Source organism: Vulpes lagopus, chromosome 12 (genome assembly GCF_018345385.1).
Source record: "Vulpes lagopus strain Blue_001 chromosome 12, ASM1834538v1, whole genome shotgun sequence".
Lineage (NCBI taxonomy): Eukaryota > Metazoa > Chordata > Mammalia > Carnivora > Canidae > Vulpes > Vulpes lagopus.
In genome coordinates, this window is record NC_054835.1 from 40,166,056 (window position 1) to 40,187,803 (window position 21,748).

At 45.1% G+C, this 21,748-nt stretch overlaps 1 protein-coding gene across 1 annotated transcript; it reads right to left on the reverse strand.

Moving 5' to 3' along the window:
* Positions 1–3,166: 3,166 nt before the first annotated feature.
* LOC121473432 (keratin, type I cuticular Ha8-like) lies at positions 3,167–7,016 on the reverse strand. The gene is made up of 7 exons (XM_041725808.1): positions 6,525–7,016; positions 6,251–6,333; positions 5,303–5,459; positions 4,772–4,933; positions 4,560–4,685; positions 3,963–4,183; positions 3,167–3,299 (listed from the first exon to the last, which is right to left on the reverse strand). The coding sequence occupies exons 1-7, from the start codon at positions 7,014–7,016 to the stop codon at positions 3,167–3,169; spliced, it is 1,374 nt and encodes a 457-aa protein (XP_041581742.1).
* Positions 7,017–21,748: the final 14,732 nt, after the last annotated feature.

The following is a 21,748-nucleotide window of genomic DNA, read 5'->3' on the forward strand; positions in this document are numbered from 1 at the left end:
AAAAATGGTCCTGGGAAAATTGGACAGCCACATGCAGAAGAATGAAACTAGACCATTCTCTTACACCATACACAATGGTCCCTCTTTAAAAAGCAGCTCAATCACTCAAAGAAGCAGAGGATAAATACGTTAGGTAATACAATGAGAGTTGCTTTGCAGCCAGTGCAATTTAGGTCTCAGTCCTGGCTCAGCCACTTGCCAAATCATATCTGTAATCAAGCTATTTAACTTCTGGGAGCTTCACTGCTTCGTATTTTAAAAGCAGTTATAATGTCTCACTATAAGAATGCTAGAGCATGACATTCTGCTCCCAGGAAGAAGAGATAGCACTTACTATCAGGCAAGGGGAAGCCAGCAATATATAAAACTCCATTTTATTTTTTTATTTTTTAATTGTTTTATTGGAGTTCAATTTGCCAACATATAGCATAACACCCAGGTTCATCCCGCCAAGAGCTCCCCTCAGTGCCCATCACCCAGTCACCCCAAACCCCCACCCACCTCCCCTTCCACTACCCCTTGTTTATTTCCCACAGTTAGGTGTCTCTCATGTAAAACTCCATTTTAACACTGAGCAGTTATATTCAAATGTTTAACCATCGAAGAGGGAGAGAGCAAAGCAGGCTCTGTGCGATGTAGATGTTGCTGTTCACAGGAAAGAAAGAAATGCACCAGGCACAGCATCAGGGACTGAAGCTGGTCAAAAGCAGAAGCCTGGGTCTTTCCCAAAAGGCAGTGCTTCAGAGGTGGGCACCAACTCGGCAGGTCCCATCTCATTCATTTCACTTCTCAGAAAAAGTCAAAGCTGCAGAGGAAGCTTTCCAGCTCAGATCATGAGGGAAAAAACCAAGCCAGTTTCTGGAAAGACTCCTGTTTCTCCTTCTGCTCCCAACACAAGTCAGTCAATCCACTTCAGACAAAATGGCAACTTATCATGAGAAGTCCTTCCTGAAGGTCTCCCATCGCCATCAGGACCACACTCAGAACTGGAAGCTGTAGCCCCTATATGCCAACAGGCAGTTTGTCCCCATGGAGACTAGGCTGCCCTGAACTATCCCAGTCTTTACTCTGATGTGGGTGGTTTAAGTGACTTCATTTCTCCCTGCTGCTTTTTCTCGTATGATGGAACAAGGCCTGAGAAGCAGTGAGGCTGAAGAAGCTATTTTTTTCAACCAGCTGTTAACCACATTTAGAAATCAGACTGCAAATGAACATAATCTGCATTCCTAAAAAACAAAACCTCCAAAATGGAGTTCTACAAGAATCACAGTGACCTGTAGAATTAATGAGTGCCTCTGAGGTCAAGGGTGTATTGTCCCATCACTTCAACACTGGTGGATCCAAAGGGAGAAAAAGGAAATGAGAGGATCCATAAAATTGGGCCCCCTCTCCATGGGTGGATTCAATATTAGGGAGTTGCTAAGAAGGCTCTGCCCCTTTGAAGCAAAGTTTTCTCATGCTTTGAACTAATGCAAATACTCAAATAAAATTTGCTCTGGAAAGCAAATTATTAAGTGCACCATCTCATTTCTGATTGCATTTAACTTCTAGAGGAAATTAATTTTAGCTGCCCAGAGGAAAAAGTCTGAAGCCATGGGTGAACTCTGAGCAGTCTGGCTCAGCTTTCACATTCCTAAGTATATGACATTGGCTCAAAATGAGGCTAATATGGTACTGTCTCCTTTTCAGGCTTTTTAAATTTCTGCCATCTCATTTACCCATAGAATCCATGACAGATCTAGAATGTAAGTAGGAAAAATGACATGCCCTTCATTTTATAGCAGGGAAAAATGCTGAATTAAGTGATGATTCTCAAGGCCCATAACAAGTCAGAGATAAAGTCAGGAAGACACATTCATTCTTTTAACAGATGTTTATTAAGCATCTACACTTTATCAAGCAGTGAGCTAGGCTCTGGGGAAGCAGCAGTGTACAATGCTAATCTCCAGGAAGCATTTTAATGAGAAAACAATGGAGAAGCAGGCAATTTTAGCTGTTGAGGGCTACCATGGTGACAGTAAGCAGGACAGAGAGTGACAAGGCTGTAATCATTGTGGACGGATGGCCAAGCAGGAGCTCTTGGAGGGAGTGACATTTCTTCTGAGCTCTGAGTAGTAAGGAGAAAGAAAGCATTCTAGGGAGGAGGAAAAACAGGGACCAGTCTCAGGGACATCCAAGGAATGCACTGGACAATGTGGCGGCATCGTGATGAGGAAGGGAAAGAGTGGTAAGACATAAGGTGGGAGCACATAAGGTAAGCAAGAAGAAAAATTTTGGAAATATTGTAGATATATTTTCCATTACCCTAAATCATCATGCCCAACAGTGTGGTCTATTGAATCAATAGGTTTTAATATTTCAGGAGAAAGTACTAGAAAATATAAAGTCATTGTTCAAATGTTACTATCAAATTAGATGAAGAGAGGTACAGCCAGCCAATAGTTAAGAGAGTCAAGATTTCTAGAGAAGAGAGATTTTTCTAATCTGAAAGTTCCCTTTATAGAGCAAGAGGCAAGACCGGTCCTTTGGTCAGATAGGACTCTGAGTGGAGATAGCTGAGATCTGATACAAGGGAAGCTCTTAACTTACCCTAGAGAGGAAATGGAGCCACTTCAAAGGCAGGGAGGCAGGAGGAAAGGAGAAAGGAAATAGAAGAGGAAGTGGTCAGAAATGTAGTATTTAGTTCCTTTGCCCCCTCTCTGGAGCCATTATCTGAAGCTGCAGATGTTAGACGGAATCAGTACATTGGAGGGAATCCCAAACAGTGAAGTTTGTTCTTCACTTTCCTGGCCACAAACTGGAAAATTTTCAAACTAAAATTGGTGTTTTGAAATGCAAATGCAATTTCAGGTCCCACCCCAACCTCACCCCAAGATACTTCTTCAATCTGATCCTATGCCTAAGTATCTTCAATGTAGATATTCCCAAGCCACCACTGGTGGTTGGGATCCAGCCACTGAGGTCATGAAACTTATCTGGGAAAATCTGGAACTGAGAAGGAAGCCTCCCAACCAAGATTCCACTTCTCCTGATATTCTGTCACCTTTGGAAAGGCCTCTACGTACAAAAAGTCAGCAATAGTTAGAAACTGAGTGCCTGCATATATAAAAAGCATTTCTCCTTGGGCATCCCCTTGCTTTAACTGCCCCTGCTGGTGCGTGGGCATTCAAAACCGGCTCCCGGTGTTGGCTCCACAGGCTGACCCGGACACAAAAGTGGGGCAGGGGGCACAGCTTGGACGAGTTGCACAGGGGGATGTGATACAGGAGGCAGCAGTGGAGCATGGATTGCAGGGGAGTCTGTGGAGAGATAGAGAAGGTGAAAAAAGTTAGGGGTGAGAAATGAGTGATATGTGATGGAGCACAAAGGAGTCCCCACTCCAAAACCACAGGACAAACCGGGTGGCAGGCATAAAGGAGGGCACAAGATGAGATGAGCACTGGGTGTTATACTATATGTTGGCATATTGAATTTAAATAAAATAAATAAAACTATAGGACAATGACCCAGTGGAACCCCTGGCCATTGATCTCTACTATGCACCCTTACAACTAGACTGAGTGATCTTAAAATGCCTTCCCCAATCAGATATTCTATATGAGAATCAGATTCTCTCCTATAGATATAAAATACAAAGAATGATTGACAAGAGAGCAAAATCAAGTCCAACAAATTTGTTGGGTTCTATATGCAAATCTCCTACTCAAGGAACAGTTATATGTCTTCTCTCCCCAGTCAACGGCTACACCAAGTAGCCCCACTGGAGACCTGGCAATGGTCTGAATGGACAGTCTCTCCCTTAACACTATGTCAATGATGCGCAGAGTGAGGAGAGTAAAGGGCAATGGGTCATTCAGCAGAAGCATACACCACCTTCCTCTTTGTACACAGCACAGCTATTACCCTGAGAGTCTCATTTGAATTGAGCAAATGACTTGGCCAAGTGCCTAGATCACACCTACTTGCAATCCTCGCTCTCCAGAAGTTTCCGGTATGTGTTGATCTCACACTCCAACCGAGCCTTAACGTCCAGCAGCACCTGGTACTCCTGGTTCTGCCGCTCCAGGTCACCCCGGATCTCAGACAGCTGCTCCTCCACGTTGCTGATCAGGATCTGCATCTGGGCCAGCTCCGTGCCAAAACGGGCATCGGCTTCACACAGAGAGTTCTGCAGACAGTCTTTCTGTAATACCAAAGACAGAACCAGATGGAGAATCGTGGACTGCAGCCCCAGTCTCTCCAGTAAGACTGTGACACCCCAAGGTGTTGCCAGGCCTGGAGAACAACCTAGCTCCTGTTAGCACTCCTCAGCTGGAAGAACTAATGACGTGCCATTGCTCATCATTGTAGACCTCAGGATAAATTTTCAGGACCTCGCTCATCTGTAGGAATGTTCATTCCTTCAGCAGCCACATCTATGAGAAAGTTCTTGCAAAGGCAAAGAAGTCAGGGTTTGAACTGTGTCCTGGTCTATACTTAAGGGAGGCAGGGACTGAATCAGGAACCGTTCTTGGGAATGGGAACCAGGCTGAGTTTTCCAGGTGTGCAATGGAGCTCACCAGTGTGTGCTGGGCCTGAAGCTCCACCTCCAGGGCGTTCACCGTGCGTCTCAGCTCCAGGATCTCCGACTGGCAGCACCGCAGCTCCTCGGAGCAGGACATGTCCTGCTGGCTGATGCTCTCAGACTGAAGCACAAGTGCACAGAGACATGATCAGCAGCCTGCCCGTGCGGAAGCCCGGGTCCCTCCCTGCTCCGAGGCAGCACCCTCACCTGATCTTGGAACCACTCCTCCACATCATTGCGGCTGGTCTGCACCATGGCCTCATAGTGGCACCTCATGTCCTCCAGCACCCTGCCCAGGTCCACGGTGGGCTCAACATCCAGCTTAATCTGGAGCTTGTCCCCCAGCTGGCCCCTCAGAATGCTCACTTCCTGTAGGAACAGAAAGATCCACACCCTGAGTGAGGAAAGGCTTTTTGACAGAGCAGATGACACCTGAACCCCTCCCCAAACAAGCAGCACGAGAGGCGACCCCACTCATGCACTGACATGAGAGGTCTTGCCCATGGTCCACGGGGAGAATCCATTTGGACACCTTCCTATATAGACAAGGCAAATCTTTACAGACCAGAAACTCCCCCTCTGCTACATCCCACACAATCAGTCTGACTGCCAGACCTGGATCAACCCTTCATCCTGATGCCAAGTGAACCCCAGGTTTAACCCTAGAGCCCCAGGGTGAGCAGTGCTCCCTTTCCTGGCCAGTGCCCTCCCCATGGGTCTGCATCCCCAGGACCACACCTGTTCGTGGTTCCTCTTGAGGCAGAGCAGCTCCTCCTTCAGGGACTCCTGCTGGGCCTCCAGGTCAGCCTTGGCCAGGCTCAGGTCATCCATGAGCTTGTGCATCCCACACATGTCCGCCTCTACCATCTGGCGCAGGGAGAGCTCACTTTCGTGCCTGCGAGCACAGGAGATGCAAGGTTAGCAGGATGCCAAAGACAGCCCCTCTCAGCTGCCCCTAGTTTCCATTTCCTTCACCAACTGGGATTCTCATTTGCTCACTGTGCTCAACTCTGGCCTCAGAGATGAATTAGACTCAGTCCCTCTACTCAATTGGCTCACGGTCTAGCAAAGCACTCATAACAGATATCATTTTATCATTGGGCTTGAAGCACCTTTAATGCCAAAAGATTAACTGGCTTGCCTACAATGTATCTTAGCATCCAGGACAGGGCTCACACTGCTGTGTGAGCTCTCCTTTAACCAGGTTAAGCAACAACCAAGCACCACGTCAGTGATTTGCCCCCTTCATGCTTGTGTTGGGCTATTTCTCTATATCTGATCTTTGTTTAGTAGAAACACCTGGTACCTGAAGACCCCATACGTAAATCTGGACTTTGACCCATCTGTAAGGGGATCGTCTAACTTACGTAAGAAATTCAACAACTGTCCTTACTCAGTCTATTCTTGAAATCACCTTATTCTGCCCCTAGTTAGTGAGCTCAAGCAGCCTTATCTTTAATTTTAGGAAAATAAATGAAGGAGGACTAACTCTGGGCTACACCATACACAGTGAATTTGGTTGTATTCTTTCTCATCCTTCTACTCATTTTGTTTGTAATAAAAATTTCTATTTGGAGAATTTAGGAAAGAAGAAACAGGACAGTAATTCAGTCAATCAGGTGTTTGGCCTTTGGGACTTAGGGTGGAAGAAGGAATCACTCTGAGCCTTCTTCAGGCCCTACTTACTTGATTCTAAAGTCATCAGCAGCCAGCTTGGCATTGTCCACTTGGATAATCAGCCTGGTATTCTCAGCCTTGCTACACAGGATCTGAGGAAAACCAAGAAGACAGTTCACACACAAAACATCATAACCTGGGCCCCAGCTCTACAGGTGGCAGTACACTCACACTCAAGGGAATCCAAGAACCCAAAGCTCCCTGAAACTTCAGTGGCTTCTTGCCTGCCAGGCCCTACCACCTTCCTCAGACCCAGCACCTCCCAAGCTACTCCAAACCTCACCTTCTGCTGGAGCTCCTCAATCGTCCGGAAGTAGGACTGGTAGTCTGGACACACAGTGGACTCATGGCATTTGCTTGACTCTCGGATCTTGGTCTCCAGCTCCTCATTGTCCCTCTCCAGCTGGCGTACCTTCTCCAGGTAGTTGGCCAGGCGATCATTCAGGAACTGCATGGTCACCTTCTCATGGCCATTGGGAGCGCCTTCCCCATAGTTCTCACAGACTCCAATGTTGCCAGGAATGTTGCGGGTCCCTGGCAAGGGGCAAGCAGTTTGGCAGCTGTGGGGCATACAGAGGCTGGGTTGGCCCAGAGGGGTTGCCCCAACACGCGGTCGGTTGGCATGTGCAATAGTGGCCGACAGGCACAGGGATGCAGCCTTGGCCTCTGACCCAGGCTGGCCTCCAATGTCAGTGCAGGGGCCACAGACATTTGTTGCTGTAGACATCTTGGTGCTGCCCAGACAGTGGGATGAGTTGATGTAGCAGGAAGTCATGGTGTTGGACTGAGGGTGCACAGAAGGTTCAGAGCAGCTGGGAAGGCCAAGCCACTGAGTGTGACAATCCCCTATCCTCCTGGGCCTTTTATACCCCATCCCAGGTGGGTGTTGGCTCCATGCTTTGACCTCAGGGCCTTGATTCTCTACCTATTGTTGTACCGTCATCCTGTTACTCAGCTGTTGAGTTTACCATTAAGAGTTCCTCACCTCATTAAAGGAATGTTGATGAAGTTGAGGTGCCCTTTGCTTTTTGATATTAAGTTGTCTGTTAATAGAAAGTCAGAAGCTTTTTATTATTTTTTCAAAGAACAAAATCCTTTTAGCCATCAGAGGTTTATTCCTTGACTATAGTTGGCCTCCTTGTTGATGTGCCCACACTGAAGTCATGACTGTTCCTGTTGGTCATTGAAGTGTCAGAAGAGATAAACCCCTATGACCACAGTGGTGCTCACCTGGGCTAAAACTAACCCAGCCTTCACTATTCAGGGAAGAGACTGCTTCTTTGCTGATAGATGCTATAGGTTTTGATTATCAAAATTTTCACATTTCTTATTTAGTTTTCGTTTTTCAAACTAAGGAATTTCTTTAAGATTTTGTTTATTTATTTATTTGAAAGAGAGAGAGCATAAACTGGGGAAGAAGCAGACTCCCTGCTGAGTAGGAAGCCCAACATGGGGCTCAATCTTAGAGCCCTGGGATCATAACCGGAGAGGAAAGCATACCATGTAACCTACTGAGCCACGTAGGTGCCCCTCAAACTCAGTTTTAGGGTCAATAAAACTTTGATAAGTCCATTCATTCAGCACACATCTCCTGGCACATCCTATGTGCCAAGCACTGTGCCACACACATGCCATAAAGTTACTTAAGCCTGATATAGTTTCTGCCCATAAAGAAGCAACCCAAACTTGGGTAGCCATGGATGTTTTAAATAGGTTGTCTGAGAATCTCATCAGTTGAGGATGACCCTGAACCTTGCCTGATCTGGACCAGGAAAGGTGAATTCAATAAGCTAGAAACAAATAAAAATTAACAATAACATTTTTTTAATCCCAAATAAGAACTTGGCCATGAAACTCAATGGACACTGAGTTATCAGTCAGTATTATCAGAGTCAGTATGGGGGAGTTCTTCCTACCTTACTTCCTTGATTCTAAGGTTCTTCACTGAGCACTTACCGTATGTGTTAGGGGATTTATCAAAAATATTGTTTAATCCTACCATTCTGTAAAGTGGACATTCTTAATTTTACAAAAGAAATAAAGAAGACATTGAAGATTAGAGACATGAAGTTGTTTTTCTACGATCTACTCCATTATGAAGTTGCAAAGCCTATTCTCAGTATCAGTGTCTTTAGACTCCAGAGCCTACTCTTGTTCTCTTCACCTTACCACCACCACATCCCTCTATCCCAGTCCCCAATAGGAGAACAACTGTGTCACTGCCAGAACTAAGAAAAACTATAAGGTCTAGATACTGGACAAGAAGTTGAAATTAAGAGATAAAACAAGAATCTAACATTTAATACTATTCTTTGCATCTCAGAAAACACAAATGTTGGAATATCAATGCAAAGGGGCAGCAGGGTTTCTCTAAGGACCATTCAGAAAGATGCTCAAGAGAAAATTCCATCTCCAAATTATTATACTATATCCCACACCCCAGTAGCTCTTGGTACCGGGAAACCAAGACAGCTGAATACTAAGGTCCCAAAAGTTTTCTCTCAAAATTTGTGGCAGGAGATAGTTTGTCCCCTAGGACTAAAAAAATACCTAATGTGGAGTAAGATTCCCCCCAAAGTGGTTATAACTATATCTTTGTGAAAATGAATATTTTCCAGTCCTCTGAGTATTGAGCAAAAGCTGAACAGACATTTCTACAGGGACCAGATATGTATCTGTGAAACATAAGCTGTTGGACTTCTATCAAGAAGCAATACAGAATTTGAGACTTCTGCCCAGATTGGGTTTCCCAAGAAAGGTAACTAGTGGTCATCTCTGTCCTAAAGTTTACTCAGAGCTCATCAATGAATAACTCTTTATAGACATCATAATTAGAAGACATCACCAGGCAAGGCCATCTCATCCTTCAGAGGCCTCTGGGTGCAATCTGCTTAGGTTACATCTTCAAACATCCCTTTGTTACCCTCCTCTGCCTCATCACATAGCAACAAGCTTCTCAATAAATCAGAGAACTAGACTTATAAAGTCATTTCATTTGACTCACTAAGTAGAACCCATCTTTTGGCCTTATTCAAGTCTATTGGACTTGCCAGTCAATGGACTGGCAAGATTCAGTCCATTAGCTAAAACTCATGATTTCTTCCATCTCAAAATACACAACACTTGTTACTTCATAATGTCACTGCTGTGGCTTGCTTTTTTTGTTTGTTTGTTTGTTTTGTTTTTTTATGAAAGCTAGTGTTTATTGAGCACTTACTATATGATGGGCACCAAACAACTGACAAGCATTGTCTTATTTCATCATCACAATTTAATGAAGTTACTTGGAAAGTACATCATTCCAGACCTCAAGTTAAAGGTTTGCATAACCTAGGTATTGTGGACATTTGAAGAGCTTCAAGGTTTTTTTTTTAATAATAAATTTATTTTTTATTGGTGTTCAATTTGCCAACATACAGAATAACACCCAGTGCTCATCCCATCAAGTGCCCCCCTCAATGCCCGTCACTCATTCACCCCCACCCCCTGCCCTCCTCCCCTTCCACCACCCCTGGTTCATTTCCCAGAGTTAGGAGTCTTCATGTTCTGTCTCCCTTTCTGATATTTCCTACCCATTTCTTCTCCCTTCCCTTATATTCCCTTTCACTATTATTTATATTCCCCAAATGAATGAGAACGTATAATGTTTGTCCTTCTCCGATCGACTTATTTCACTCAGCATAGTACCCTCCAGTTCCATCCACGTTGAAGCAAATGGTGGGTATTTGTCGTTTCTAATGGCTGAGGAATATTCCATTGTATACATAGACCACATCTTCTTTATCCATTCATCTTTCGATGGACACTGAGGCTCCTTCCACAGTTTGGCTATTGTGGACATTGCTGCTAGAAACATCGGGGTGCAGGGGTCCCGGCGTTTCACTGCATCTGTATCTTTGGGGTAAAACCCCAGCAGTGCTGTGGCTTTCTATGTCTGGGTGACGCGCCTCTCCAATGAAGCTTCCTCACAGTCCTGGTGAGGGCCTCTACTGAGTCTGCTGTTTTGCATAATGACGCTGATGTTGCAAGTCCCTTTGTAAAGTTGCTTGGTTCCACTGATTTGCATTTTTCTCAAAAGAGGTTAGTGTAGGGTGAGAATGCCTGCCCTCTTACGTAAGACTGCCTTCTTCCTGACCTTTCGAGAAGAGTCCTTATGGCCCTTGATGACCAAATATGAGCCAGATTTAGTGACAAGAAGTGGTGAAAACAGAGTGCGAGAGACAGGAACCTTTAGCCCTCCTTCACTCACCTGTGTGCACAAAGTTCTCTCACTGATTCTGACTTTAGAAATACCAGTCTCAAAAAAAAAATAAAAAATAAAAAAAAAATAAAAAAAAATAAAAAAAAATAAAAAAAATAAAAAAAATAAAAAGAAATACCAGTCTCTAGAGGCAGGAAACCTACTACAGACAGAAAGCCAAAGCTGCAGCCTTGAGATGCTGTTTTCAAACATGGTGTTGTTACAGATGGATGTATCTCAACCAGTGGGAGGGAAAGGTGTGGACTTGAAGGCTAGCACCCAGAAATTGTGCCTAACCCACAGCCTACCTTTCTATGTCATGGAGCATCCAAGAGTTCAAGACTTGTATAGGAACATTATCTGGCAGCCTGGGTGGCTCAGTGGTTTGGCGCCGCCTTCAGCCCAGGGTATGATCCTGGAGACCAGGGATCAAGCCCCATGTCGGGCTCCCTGCATGGAGCCTGCTTCTCCCTCTGCCTGTGTCTCTGCCTCTTTCTCTCTCTCTGTGTCTCTCATGAATAAATAAAATCTTTAAAAAAAAAAAAAAGGAACATTATCCATCATGTAACATTGGATGCAAAGGTTAAAGACAGCTCCTGTGTGTGGAGCTCATAATGCCATGTCTCTTAGGATAATGATAATGTCTCTTAGATAATGGTGCCAGAGAAAATTGTAGGTCAAGAAAATCATGAAGATTCTTGACAGAAGAGTAATAAATAATAATAGTGAGAAATAATCAATTTATTATTCTAGGTATGCAACTCTTGAGGCTTTGACAAATGGAAAAGGCACACTTTTATCCAAATTAGAATTTTACCATCAGGTTTCTTAGATCCAGCCCCATAATCCACAAAGTTTATTCACTTATCGATGTTGTTTTCCTTTTACTGTGACATACCCTAGACACTGGGAGTACAGCTACAAAAGACACAGTTCCTGACTTAGAGTGAGGGAGACATTTGTGACAAGGCACCACAGTGGCATATTGGGGTGGTGCCACACTCATTCTGAGGTCTGCAGACATGTCACCATATTTTTTCCTATTATCCTGTTGATGGCCCAAGAGCAGAATCTACTTTTCCTCCACAACCGTTTATTCTGTACACCAAGCAATTCTCTGTGACACCAGCTGGGTGTTCTATAATTCCATTTAATTCTGACATTACCTACTTCAATTTAGCATCAGATCCCACAAGGTAAGGGCTTAGTCCCACAAGACTGCTCCTACTTCAGATACTGATCACAAGTCCAGGTTGTCACCTGTACTTCTGAATGACTGGCTATACATCAGGGTTCCCATGACCCCTTCCTTGGGTTTGACAATTTACTATAATGGTTCATAGAACTCAGGGAAACACTTATATTTACCAGTCTATTATAAAGGATATGATAAAGGACTCAGATGAATAGCCTGTTAAAGAGACACATAGGGCAAGATAGTGGGAAGAGATGCAGAACTCTCTCTGAACAAGCCATACTACTTACACCTCCACATGTTCACCAACCCAAAAGCTCTGTGAACACTGTACTTTGGGGATTTTTATGGAGGCATTATCATGTAGGCATGATCTATTATTAGCCCAGTCTCCAGTCCCTCTCCCCTTCCCAGAGGATGGGCAATGAGGTAGAAAATGCCAAGATTCTAATCATAGCTTGGTCTTTGTGGTGACCAGCCACCAACCAGGAGCCCACCAAGAGTGGCTTCATTAGAACAAAAGACATTCCTAACACCCAGGAAATCCCAAAGGATTTGGGAGCTCTGTGTCAGGAATTGGGTTAAAAACCAAATACTAGAACAAAAGATGTTCCTAGTGTTCTTATCACTTAGAAAATTATGAGGGTTTTAGGAGTTCTCTGCCAGGAACTGGGGGCACAGACCAAAATACACAATAATTTTCAAAGCAGTGGGAATAGAAAATACCCAAACTTTGATTTCTGAGCTGCCTGACCTCCACCAAGTTACATAACCTTTAAATGCATCTGTTTTCTCCTATGAACATTTACAATGATATTTACACTGAGGGCTACTGGTAAGAGTGAAGGATGCCAGGAAGACCGAATTCCTAACATAATGGCTACTAATACATGGTAGGCGCTGAATAAATGTCAGTTCCCTTCCCCTTCAGGGTCTCCACCACCCCCTTTAAAAAGCTTAGTGTTTTGAGAAAAATAAAAATCATATGGCTTATAAATACATGGATGTATGCTAGCTTTTTGGTGTAGTCCCATTTGTTTGTTTTTTATTTTGTTGCTTGTGCTTTATGCGTCATATCCAAGAAATTGTCCCAAGACCCATTTTTCCCCATATTTTCTTCAGGGAGTTTTACGGGTCAGGTCTTACATTTAAGTCTTTAATCCATTTTGGGTTAATGTTGGTGAGTGGTATAAGAGATGGGTGAATGGCCATGTTTTCTCAGACCATTTATGGAAGAGACTATCTTTTCTCCATTGAGTATTCTTGGCTGCATTGTCAAATATTAATTGGCTGTATATACATGGGCTTAGCTCTGGGTTATTGATTCTGTTCCATTGGTCTGTGTGTCTATTTTTATCCCAGTGCCATGCTGTTTTTGTCTACAGCTTTATAATATAACCTGGAATCAAGGGATGTCATGTCTCCCACTTTGTCCTTCTTCAGACATCAGTATTTTTTAAATCTTCCCAGCTGGGTCCAGTGTGCAGTCAAGGCTAAGAAGCAGTGACTTAGAAGAACAAGGAAAAAGAAAATGGGAAAACCATTGTGGCATTTGAAAACCAGCACTTTGGAGTTGCACAGGTGCAGGTTCTGGCTCTGCTAAGGTTTTGAAGCCATGGAGCTTGCATTTTCTCCTGTGGAGAGTGAAGGTTATAAAATCTGCCCTGGGAGTTATTTGGGAGGATTCACACCCTGAAAACAGAGTTCAGTTGCTAATGAAATTACTTCTAATAAAGCAGGACAAGGCCATAAGGCCTTATCTGCAATTCTGAAATCTAAAACATTCTGAAAAGCCAAGTTCTCTCCTAACTTGTCTTTGTCTAGTGTTTATTTATCCCATTTAGTTGAACTATCCATATACTTCATGACAGAATCGGTAAGAAGTTTGTTCACAGGTCTCCCCCACAGCCATCAGAGGTCTGGGAGAAAGAACTCCCAACCAGTTGGGCTCTGTAAGGAATCTACCTTCTCATGCTCTTCAGGCACCTTTCTAGTGAATGCCAGGATTAAAATGTTGAATCTGGTGTGTGATTGAAGTCTGTGAAGGTAGAGCCACACCCCTGTGCTATGTGGGCACCCATCCAACACCTTTAGCACCTGCAGAGGAGGGGCATTCACAGAAAGAAAAGAAGCACTTCAAGGGCTCAGATCCTCCTTGGCCTAGCATCTGGGAAGGAGCTTCTGGAAGCCCAGGGGCTGGATATGGTGTCCAGAAAACAGAGGGAAACAGGAACTAGAAGTAGAAGATCTCAGACAAGATCACTTTTCTCATAGAACCATGAGATTAGGACAGGTCTTCATGTCCCACAAGCAGGCTGTGAGCTCGGTCATCTAAACTCATGGTCCATTGATCCTTTTTGCTGTCATCAACATGGAGCTGAATTCCCTCTCAACCACCCATCCTCCACCCAGTGACAGGGAATCTGGGGTATTTTATTCACTACTGACCATTTTCTGAGTGAGAGAAGGCTCCCAAGTCCTTGCTGTAGTACTTAGTGACAGTCCCTAAGGGCAGGTGACCCAGAAGGCAGAACCAAATTATATGGCCCCAGGAGAGCCTCCTTCTAGGGCTGACAAGGCAGGACTGGGTTTTTGTTTTTTGTTTTGTTTTGTTTTGTTTAGATTTTATTCATTTATCCATGAAAGACACAGAGAGAAAGGCAGAGGCAGAGGCAGAGGGAAAAGCAGGCTCCTCACAGGGAACCCAATGTGGGACTTGATTCCAGGACTCCAAGAACACACCCTGAGCTGAAGACAGATGCTCAACCACTGAGCCACTCAGGCGTCTCTGGGGCTGGGAATTTGTTCTCATTTAAGGAAAGGGTGTTTCTAGACAGTCTCTGCTCCTAGCACTGCCCCTCACTAGCTAGGGGGCCCAAAGCAAGTCAGCCAGTTCTTCAGGTGCCCGGTTCCCTACTGAAAAGCAAGGTCTGGAACAGACCATGCACTTGAACTCTTGAGCACAACCCAAGTAAGAATTATACTGCACATTTTGCAACCCAACACACACATACATATTATTTTCTATTCTGTTCTCTCTCTCTCTCTCTCTCTCTCTCTCTCTCTCTCTCTCTCTCTCTCTCTTTCTCGGGCTGATCAAAATCCACTAAAATGACTTCACAGACCATTAATGAGTCACAGCCATAGTTTACAATACACTGCCCCATGACCACTGTAATTTAATGAAACAACCTGACAATGGTAGACACACTCAATAGGCAACATCACTTAATAATTTATGCATTTAACTTATTGACCAGGATCCAGAAGAGAGACGCAGCTCCCCAAGTGCTACAGAAGAAAAGTGGCCCCACTAAGAAAATTTGAAAGTCAAAACACAGAAGCTGCAGAGCCGCAGGGACGCCCCACCTCAGAGATGAGCCACTTGTAAGTGGGCGTCAGCCATAGGTAAGTGTCTGACTTCCTGCATCCCTCTCATCTGTGGAGACAGGAGGATCCCCATTTCCCCATGTACAGGACCCACTGCTGCCCCGGCAGCCTCTGGTGGGTGCACAGGGTCGGCTCAAGAAGGAGGTGCTATGGGAGGCTCATGGGATACAAGTCCCAGGATGTCCTTGTGTGTTGCCTGAGGGAGAGGCATGTGGATCAAAGACATTCTGCAGCCCAGACACACAGAGATGGTCCGTCCTCCAACACAGAAGTCTCAGAGTGCAGCAGCTAAGTAAAGGCAGACCTGGCCTCAGTCTCTGCCCCTCCTACCTTACTAGCTCAGGCCCCGGAGCAAATTACATTCTTTGAGCCCTTATATCTTCGTCTGCAATAATAAGGACAGCAATGTTAACCACACAGCTTGTTAATTAAGTCTTAGAGGAATTAATGCTGCAATCTGTGGGAAGAGAGACAACAGGGCTCATCAGAGAAGATCAGGTCTTCTGTTCACACTTTGCTGATCTTATCACACACACACGCTCCAAATTCTTGACTGCCACGTGAGTTCTCTGAGACTCAGTTTCCTTGCCTACAAAATGGGACCCCCTAGAGCCCCACATACTACTTCAGCTATGGCACAACCAAAATTGACTCTAGGCCTGATGGGAGAGCAAGGGGGGTCCAGTCATATTTTCTTCTTTTTTAATTAAAGAAAAGCAATATTTGTGTTTTTTTTTTTAAAGTTAAGGTAGGCCTTATAATGTAGCATGGCTTTAGTGAAGGAATACAAAGTGCCCAGTGCATCATAAATATGCCAGCCCATATATTCCTCCTTCTTCCTCACCCTGCTTATGGCCCAAGGTCACTGACTAAAATGAAAGAAGCAAAATTAAGAGTCAGGCATGAGAGCAGTTGGGCACCCTGAGGAAGTAAAGGCCAAGTGTCTGCCGGGGCAGGTAGGCACCCATGGCTGAGAAAGAAGGAGTACAAGTGCTCTGAGCAGGTGTGTGATGTAGAATGGTCGCAATGCATGCATCAGCATCCTGGAGATATTAAGAACACTGGCACTTAGACATGAGGACCCTCCAGGGCCTCATACATACTTGCAATCCTCCCTCTCCAGAAAGTTCCAGTATGTGGCTATCTCACCCTCCAGCCGCGTCTTGACGTCCAGCAGCACCTAGTACTTGGTTCTGCTGCTCTAAATCGGCCCGGATCTGGGCCAGCGGCTCCTCCATGCTGCCGATCAGTAGCTGGATCACAGCCAGTTACAGTGACAGTGAAGACCCAGCCCTGTCGTGCAGAACAGCAATTAGGCAGTGAGCAGTCTCCATAAGATCTCGCCACTTCAAATAAGAGAGGGTGAACTGCACTCCTTGTCACTGCCCTTTGTTGCTAAAATGGAGGTTTCAGGTTATTTCTTTGGAGAAGTTAAGCTCTGTTCCCTGAGTGACCATCTGGCATCTTCCTGGAAAGATGCATGGCTTTGAAGATGCAATAGATCTCTCAAAGAGGTAGAGAGGTAGAGTTCACTGGGCATGGGGGCCTCCAGTCTCAGCGCCAGAGCCCCAGAGAGGCCATGCAATAGAATAGAGGGGTGCAAAGGTGTTGGAACTAAAGGAAATTAAAATTAGAGTGACTTCAGCCCCTTCATGATTCAGCTGGAAACAAGAGGGGCTGTGGGCTCCTCAAGGGCTCAGAGCAAGTCAACCACAGGTTTTGGAATTCGGCCCAGGGTTCCTGACTCCAGCACATTCTCTTTACACCAAATCTTTCTTATTAAAAGGCCAAATGGTAACTATTTTAGTCTTTGCAGGCCATATAGGCTGTTTGCACTACAGCTACACAGCTTCACTGTGTGGCACAGGGCAGACCTAGATGGTGTGGAAGTGAATGGGTAGGGCTGTGTTCCAATAAAATTTTATCTACTAAAACAGGCAGCAGCTGGAGGTGACCTGTGAGCTGTAGCTTGCCAACCCTGCTCTATGCAGCACAATGAATGAGGCCTAAAAATTGGATCCCTCAGAGCCAGTGGGGGGACTGTTAGCCTGCCCTGGAAGCCAGAGGGCTGGGGCAAGGGAAGGGCCTCACCCAGGTGAACTCCAGAAGTGGACACTGGACTCTGGACACTGGACCCTCCTCTTTACCAATGCATTTAGGCCAAGACCAGGAGTCCTTCCAGATACTTTTTGACCTCAGAGCAAAGCAAAGGTGGTTGACATCGCTGGTGCTGCTACTCCTGTTCTTTCTGAAACTTGGGTGTGAAATGGCTCTGAAAAGTGACTCAGCTACCATAGTCACTGGGAGAAGTCACAAGACAGGGAGAATGTTACCAACGGAGATTTTTTTTTTAACCAACATTAATCGAGCACTTAGGATATGCCAGACATGGACAGTTGAGATGCGTTCTGTCCCACTGACCCTGTGAAGGAGGTAGACTCACCCCCCTTTCCACAGGGAGAAGGAGACTGCAATGCTCGGGGTTAGGAGGCCCGCCACAATCGCACAGCTAGTGGCAGCAGGACTGGGATCCCAGCACTGGCTTTCTGAAGCCCAAGTTGCTGATGGTTTCCTATTATGGCAAAAGGTTCAGTGATGTATTTGGCTACTTATTTAGGGCTTAAGGAGAAGACTTTTGGGAAATAAATTGATCTTAACCAATTGTTCAAAAAGATAAAATTCAAATGACCTTAGGAAACTTCTATTTTCAGCAAGAATGAGATCATTACATACATATGCTAAAATCTATGAAACACACACAAAACAAATTGTTTTGTTTTTCACAATGTTCCCAGTTATCACCTGGCATCTCCTTTTCTTTTTTTTTTTTCTTTTTTTTTTTTTTTTGGCATCTCCTTTTCTAACCATATTGCTAAAGTTTTCCCAGTATCCTAGGGAGAGTACCATTCAGTGTAATTCAGTCCACAAACTATCCTGGTGATTCTCCCAGTCAGTGTGTCTGGCAGCTGGGCCTTTCTCTCTGGAAGCTTCCCTGAACCCAGCTCTGCCTCGATGGGCCCTCACTCCCACCCCAAGAAGGAGGCCTTGCTCTAAGACATCGAGAGGCAGGCCCAAGGCTGTGCACCAGTCTCCTTAAAGGCCTCAGGGAAAGTCACATCTTTGAAACACACATCCTTGCTTTTCCAGTCCCCACTCCAGGAGGATCCTGCTACCTGTGGGAGTTTCTCCCAAACATCAAATAAGCCAGACATTTTATTACTTTACTGTGGTCCTGGGTAAGTTTCCCTATAAACTGGAGTTAATTAAATCCAAATGCTTTGATATATGAAGACAGAGTTCCTCTGGGAATCCTAATATGTGTAGCACTGGGTCCATGTTCCAGGAGGTCCTGGTGCTGGTGGGCATAAATATTTCCCAAGGTCTACAACCATGGCTTTGTCATCCATCAAAAAAGAGACATGGGCAAGGCTGGAGGATAGCTCGCAACCTCTCCAGCTTAGACGTACCATCCAAACACAGAAGATGGTGTCCATCCATGTCCAGCAGAGGGGGCAGCACTCCTGGCCCTGAGCTGTGAGGCTTGGTATCATATAAAAAGCTTTAACAGGCATTTGGGTGGCCAGACGGGTCTTGGCAAGTCAGATGACACCAGGGTGGAAACAGGGACCCAGTTGAATTGGACAGTATATCTGAGGGAAAAGGAGCCTACAGAGGCCCCAAAGGGTCCAGAGGCCTGGACTCCTGGCCTGCAACTCCTATGTGATTGCTACAGCTCTGGTCACAGCCTGAGGTCTGTGCTCTTACTGAGCCTCGTGCTCCAAGAATAAGGAGATTCTGAGTTTGGTGGTTTCCAGTTATTTTTTTTAAAGGCGAACTATAGTTCCGGTATGGAGTTTGAGCATCTCAGAGAAAATGTTTCTGTTCTTAGGGGACATGAAAGGAAGAGAAAGGAAAAATATTTATTGGCCTGAAATAATAATAAACCTTGTATTTGGAGAAAATATAAAGACCTCAGAGAGACCTGGTAGACTTGGCATCAGGACACTTACTTTGATCCCCACCTGTTGGCTGTATGTTTGTGAACACATCTTTCCAACTCTCTGGCCCTTAAGCTCCCCATCTGTATGTGGAAGAACCTGGGTCAGATCATCTGGAAGGCTCCTTATGATTCTGACAGTTTAGGACAGTGCTAGAGAATAGAACTTTCTAGAATAATGGAAATATTCTACATCTGCACTATCCAGTATGGTACCCCTAGCCACATTTAGATATTGAGCACTTGAAATGTGGCTAGTGCACCTGAGGAACTGAATTATCAATTTTATTTAATTAAAAATTCAGGGATGCCTGGGTGGCTCAGTGGTTGAGCATCTGCCTTTGACTCAGGGCATGATCCCAGGGTCCAGGATCGAGTCCCACATCAGGTTCCCTGCATGGAGCCTGCTTCTCTCTCTCTGCCTGTGTCTCTGCCTCAATCTCTCTCTCTCTCTTTCTCTCTCTGTCTCTCATGAATAAATAAATCTTTAAAAAAATTTAAAAATTCAATAGCCAATTTGTAATTTTTAGCTACCATATTGGACAGAACAGGCCGAGGATGTTAGAAATAAGATCTGGTTCTGTTCCATCTATTGGGTTTATCAAGCTAAGCACCTTCTAGGCAAATTTGCACAGAGACTGAAATCAGGAAGGACCACTGGTTTATACTCAGTTATGAGGATATCCAGTTGGCCAGAAGCTCCTCTGCCTTGGTATTCCAGCTCGCTGAAATGTTACCCTCACCTCCACACTCAAGAACCACAGCTGGCTAAGCAGTGTGTTTGTGTCTCCTGTCAGACTCACGGCCCTGCCTGCCAGACCTGCATGCAGAATCATGTCCGAGAGCCCCAGGCAGCTTCAGGAGCCAATCCATCTCTCGTCATTTCTTGGCTAGTCCAGAGAGGAGATCTTTAATAGAAACATCATCTCAGCTCATTAAGGAAGAACAGCATGTTTGAAGGTTGAGGTTCAGAAAGGTGTATGAGATTCCATTTCTGACTCTCTCCTCTTAATCTGCCATGACCAGTCTTGCCAAGTTGGCTCCTTTGCTGAACCTCTCACATTGACCTTCCTACTGTCACAACCTGAGTTGAAGTCCCATTAGCTCCTTTCACACACTTGTATCAGCTTCCCCCCCGCCCCTCAGCCATCCTTTTGGCACTCCTTGGCAAAATGTCCTAAAATACTACTCTGGCTATGCCATCATTGGGCTCAGAACCTACAGCAGCCCTCCCCCTGTCTTCAAGATAGAGTCCAGGCTCTTTGTGGAGTATCCAAGCCCCGCCCCCCACCAGGGTCTGATAACTTCCTACCACATAAGCTTTATTCCCACCAGTATTCCACAGGCAGACCTGCTGCTCCAAGGCCACTCAAGGTCTCTTGAGCACCACCCCTGCTCCCAGGCAGGCCACACACACGTCTACCCCTCCTTCGCTTGGTAGACTCTCAGGCCCATCTCAAATGCCACCAGCTGCATGAAGGCTTTCCTGCTCTCCCTAGGCTAGTGCTTTCTCTCAGTCTTTGTGAGTGTGTGCTCTTTTTAGGTAGAAATTTGGCTGCTAGCAGAGTGGTCAGAATAAATGCTTCAGTGGAAGCAGCTGGGCCTGTTCAAACCTTTGTCCTTGCATGTAACTTTGGGCAATTGACTAACCCATCCTCCGCTAAAATGGACACGATGCCTACCTTACATGGTGGTTGTGCAAGCTGCATAGGTTGGTTTATGTAATGTGCTCAGCACGGTACCAGGTGCACTAAGTGCTCAGTAAGTGGTCATTATTATTGTTGTTATTGTTATCTGTCCCTTTTTGAGGAAGGATGAGGACTTACCTACACTGGCCTCAGCCCCCTCTCTAGTCATAGGCAACTGGACAGTGGAGATCACTTGCATTTTTTCTGTAGCTCCTGCACCCAGCTGTAGTTTGCAAATATGAGGATCAGAATTGCAAATTGCTTCATAACTGCCTATATTGAGTCCTGGGTCACCCACTTGTTAGTTGTGTGACCTTGAGCAAGTTTCTTAACCTCTCTGTGCCTCAGTTTTCTCATTTACAAAGAGAAAATAAAGGTACCTTTCTCACATATTGTTGCAAGGTGCAAATGGGGCACTTAAAAAAATATCTGAAAGGGGATCCCTGGGTGGCGCAGTGGTTTAGCGCCTGCCTTTGGCCCAGGGCGCGATCCTGGAGACACGGGATCGAATCCCACATCGGGCTCCCAGTGCATGGAGCCTGCTTCTCCCTCTGCCTGTGTCTCTGCCTCTCTCTCTCTCTGTGTGTGACTATCATAAATAAATAAATTTTTAAAAAATTTAAAAAAAAATATCTGAAGGACTACCTGGGGTTTAGCCAGGCCCTAAGGCCGAATCTGCATGTAGGAGGCCATCAGTGAAGATTTTTTTTTATATAAATTTATTTTTTATTGGTGTCCAATTTGCCAACATATAGAATAACACCCAGTGCTCATCCCGTCAAGTGCCCCCCTCAGTGCCCATCACCCAGTCACCCCCACCCCCCGCCCACCTCCCCTTCTACCACCTCTAGTTCATTTCCCAGAGTTAGGAGTCTTTCATGATTTTTTGAATGAATGAATGAATGAATGATCCCATTGTGGCAGTTGTAATGAGATAGAGGTGTGGGGTTATAACAGTATTATTCTCAATTACAGTAGTTTGGCTTGGATTTCTGGC

Excerpts from the sequence above, each read along its gene's own strand:
- LOC121473432 (XM_041725808.1), bottom strand. The coding sequence starts at position 7,016 with ATGACTTCCTGCTACATCAACTCATCCCACTGTCTGGGCAGCACCAAG. Across the intron at positions 6,334-6,524 it reads TTGAGGAGCTCCAGCAGAAG|ATCCTGTGTAGCAAGGCTGA; the intron begins GTGAGGTTTGGA and ends GGTTTTCCTCAG. Across the intron at positions 4,686-4,771 it reads AGGAGTGGTTCCAAGATCAG|TCTGAGAGCATCAGCCAGCA; the intron begins GTGAGGGTGCTG and ends CTTGTGCTTCAG.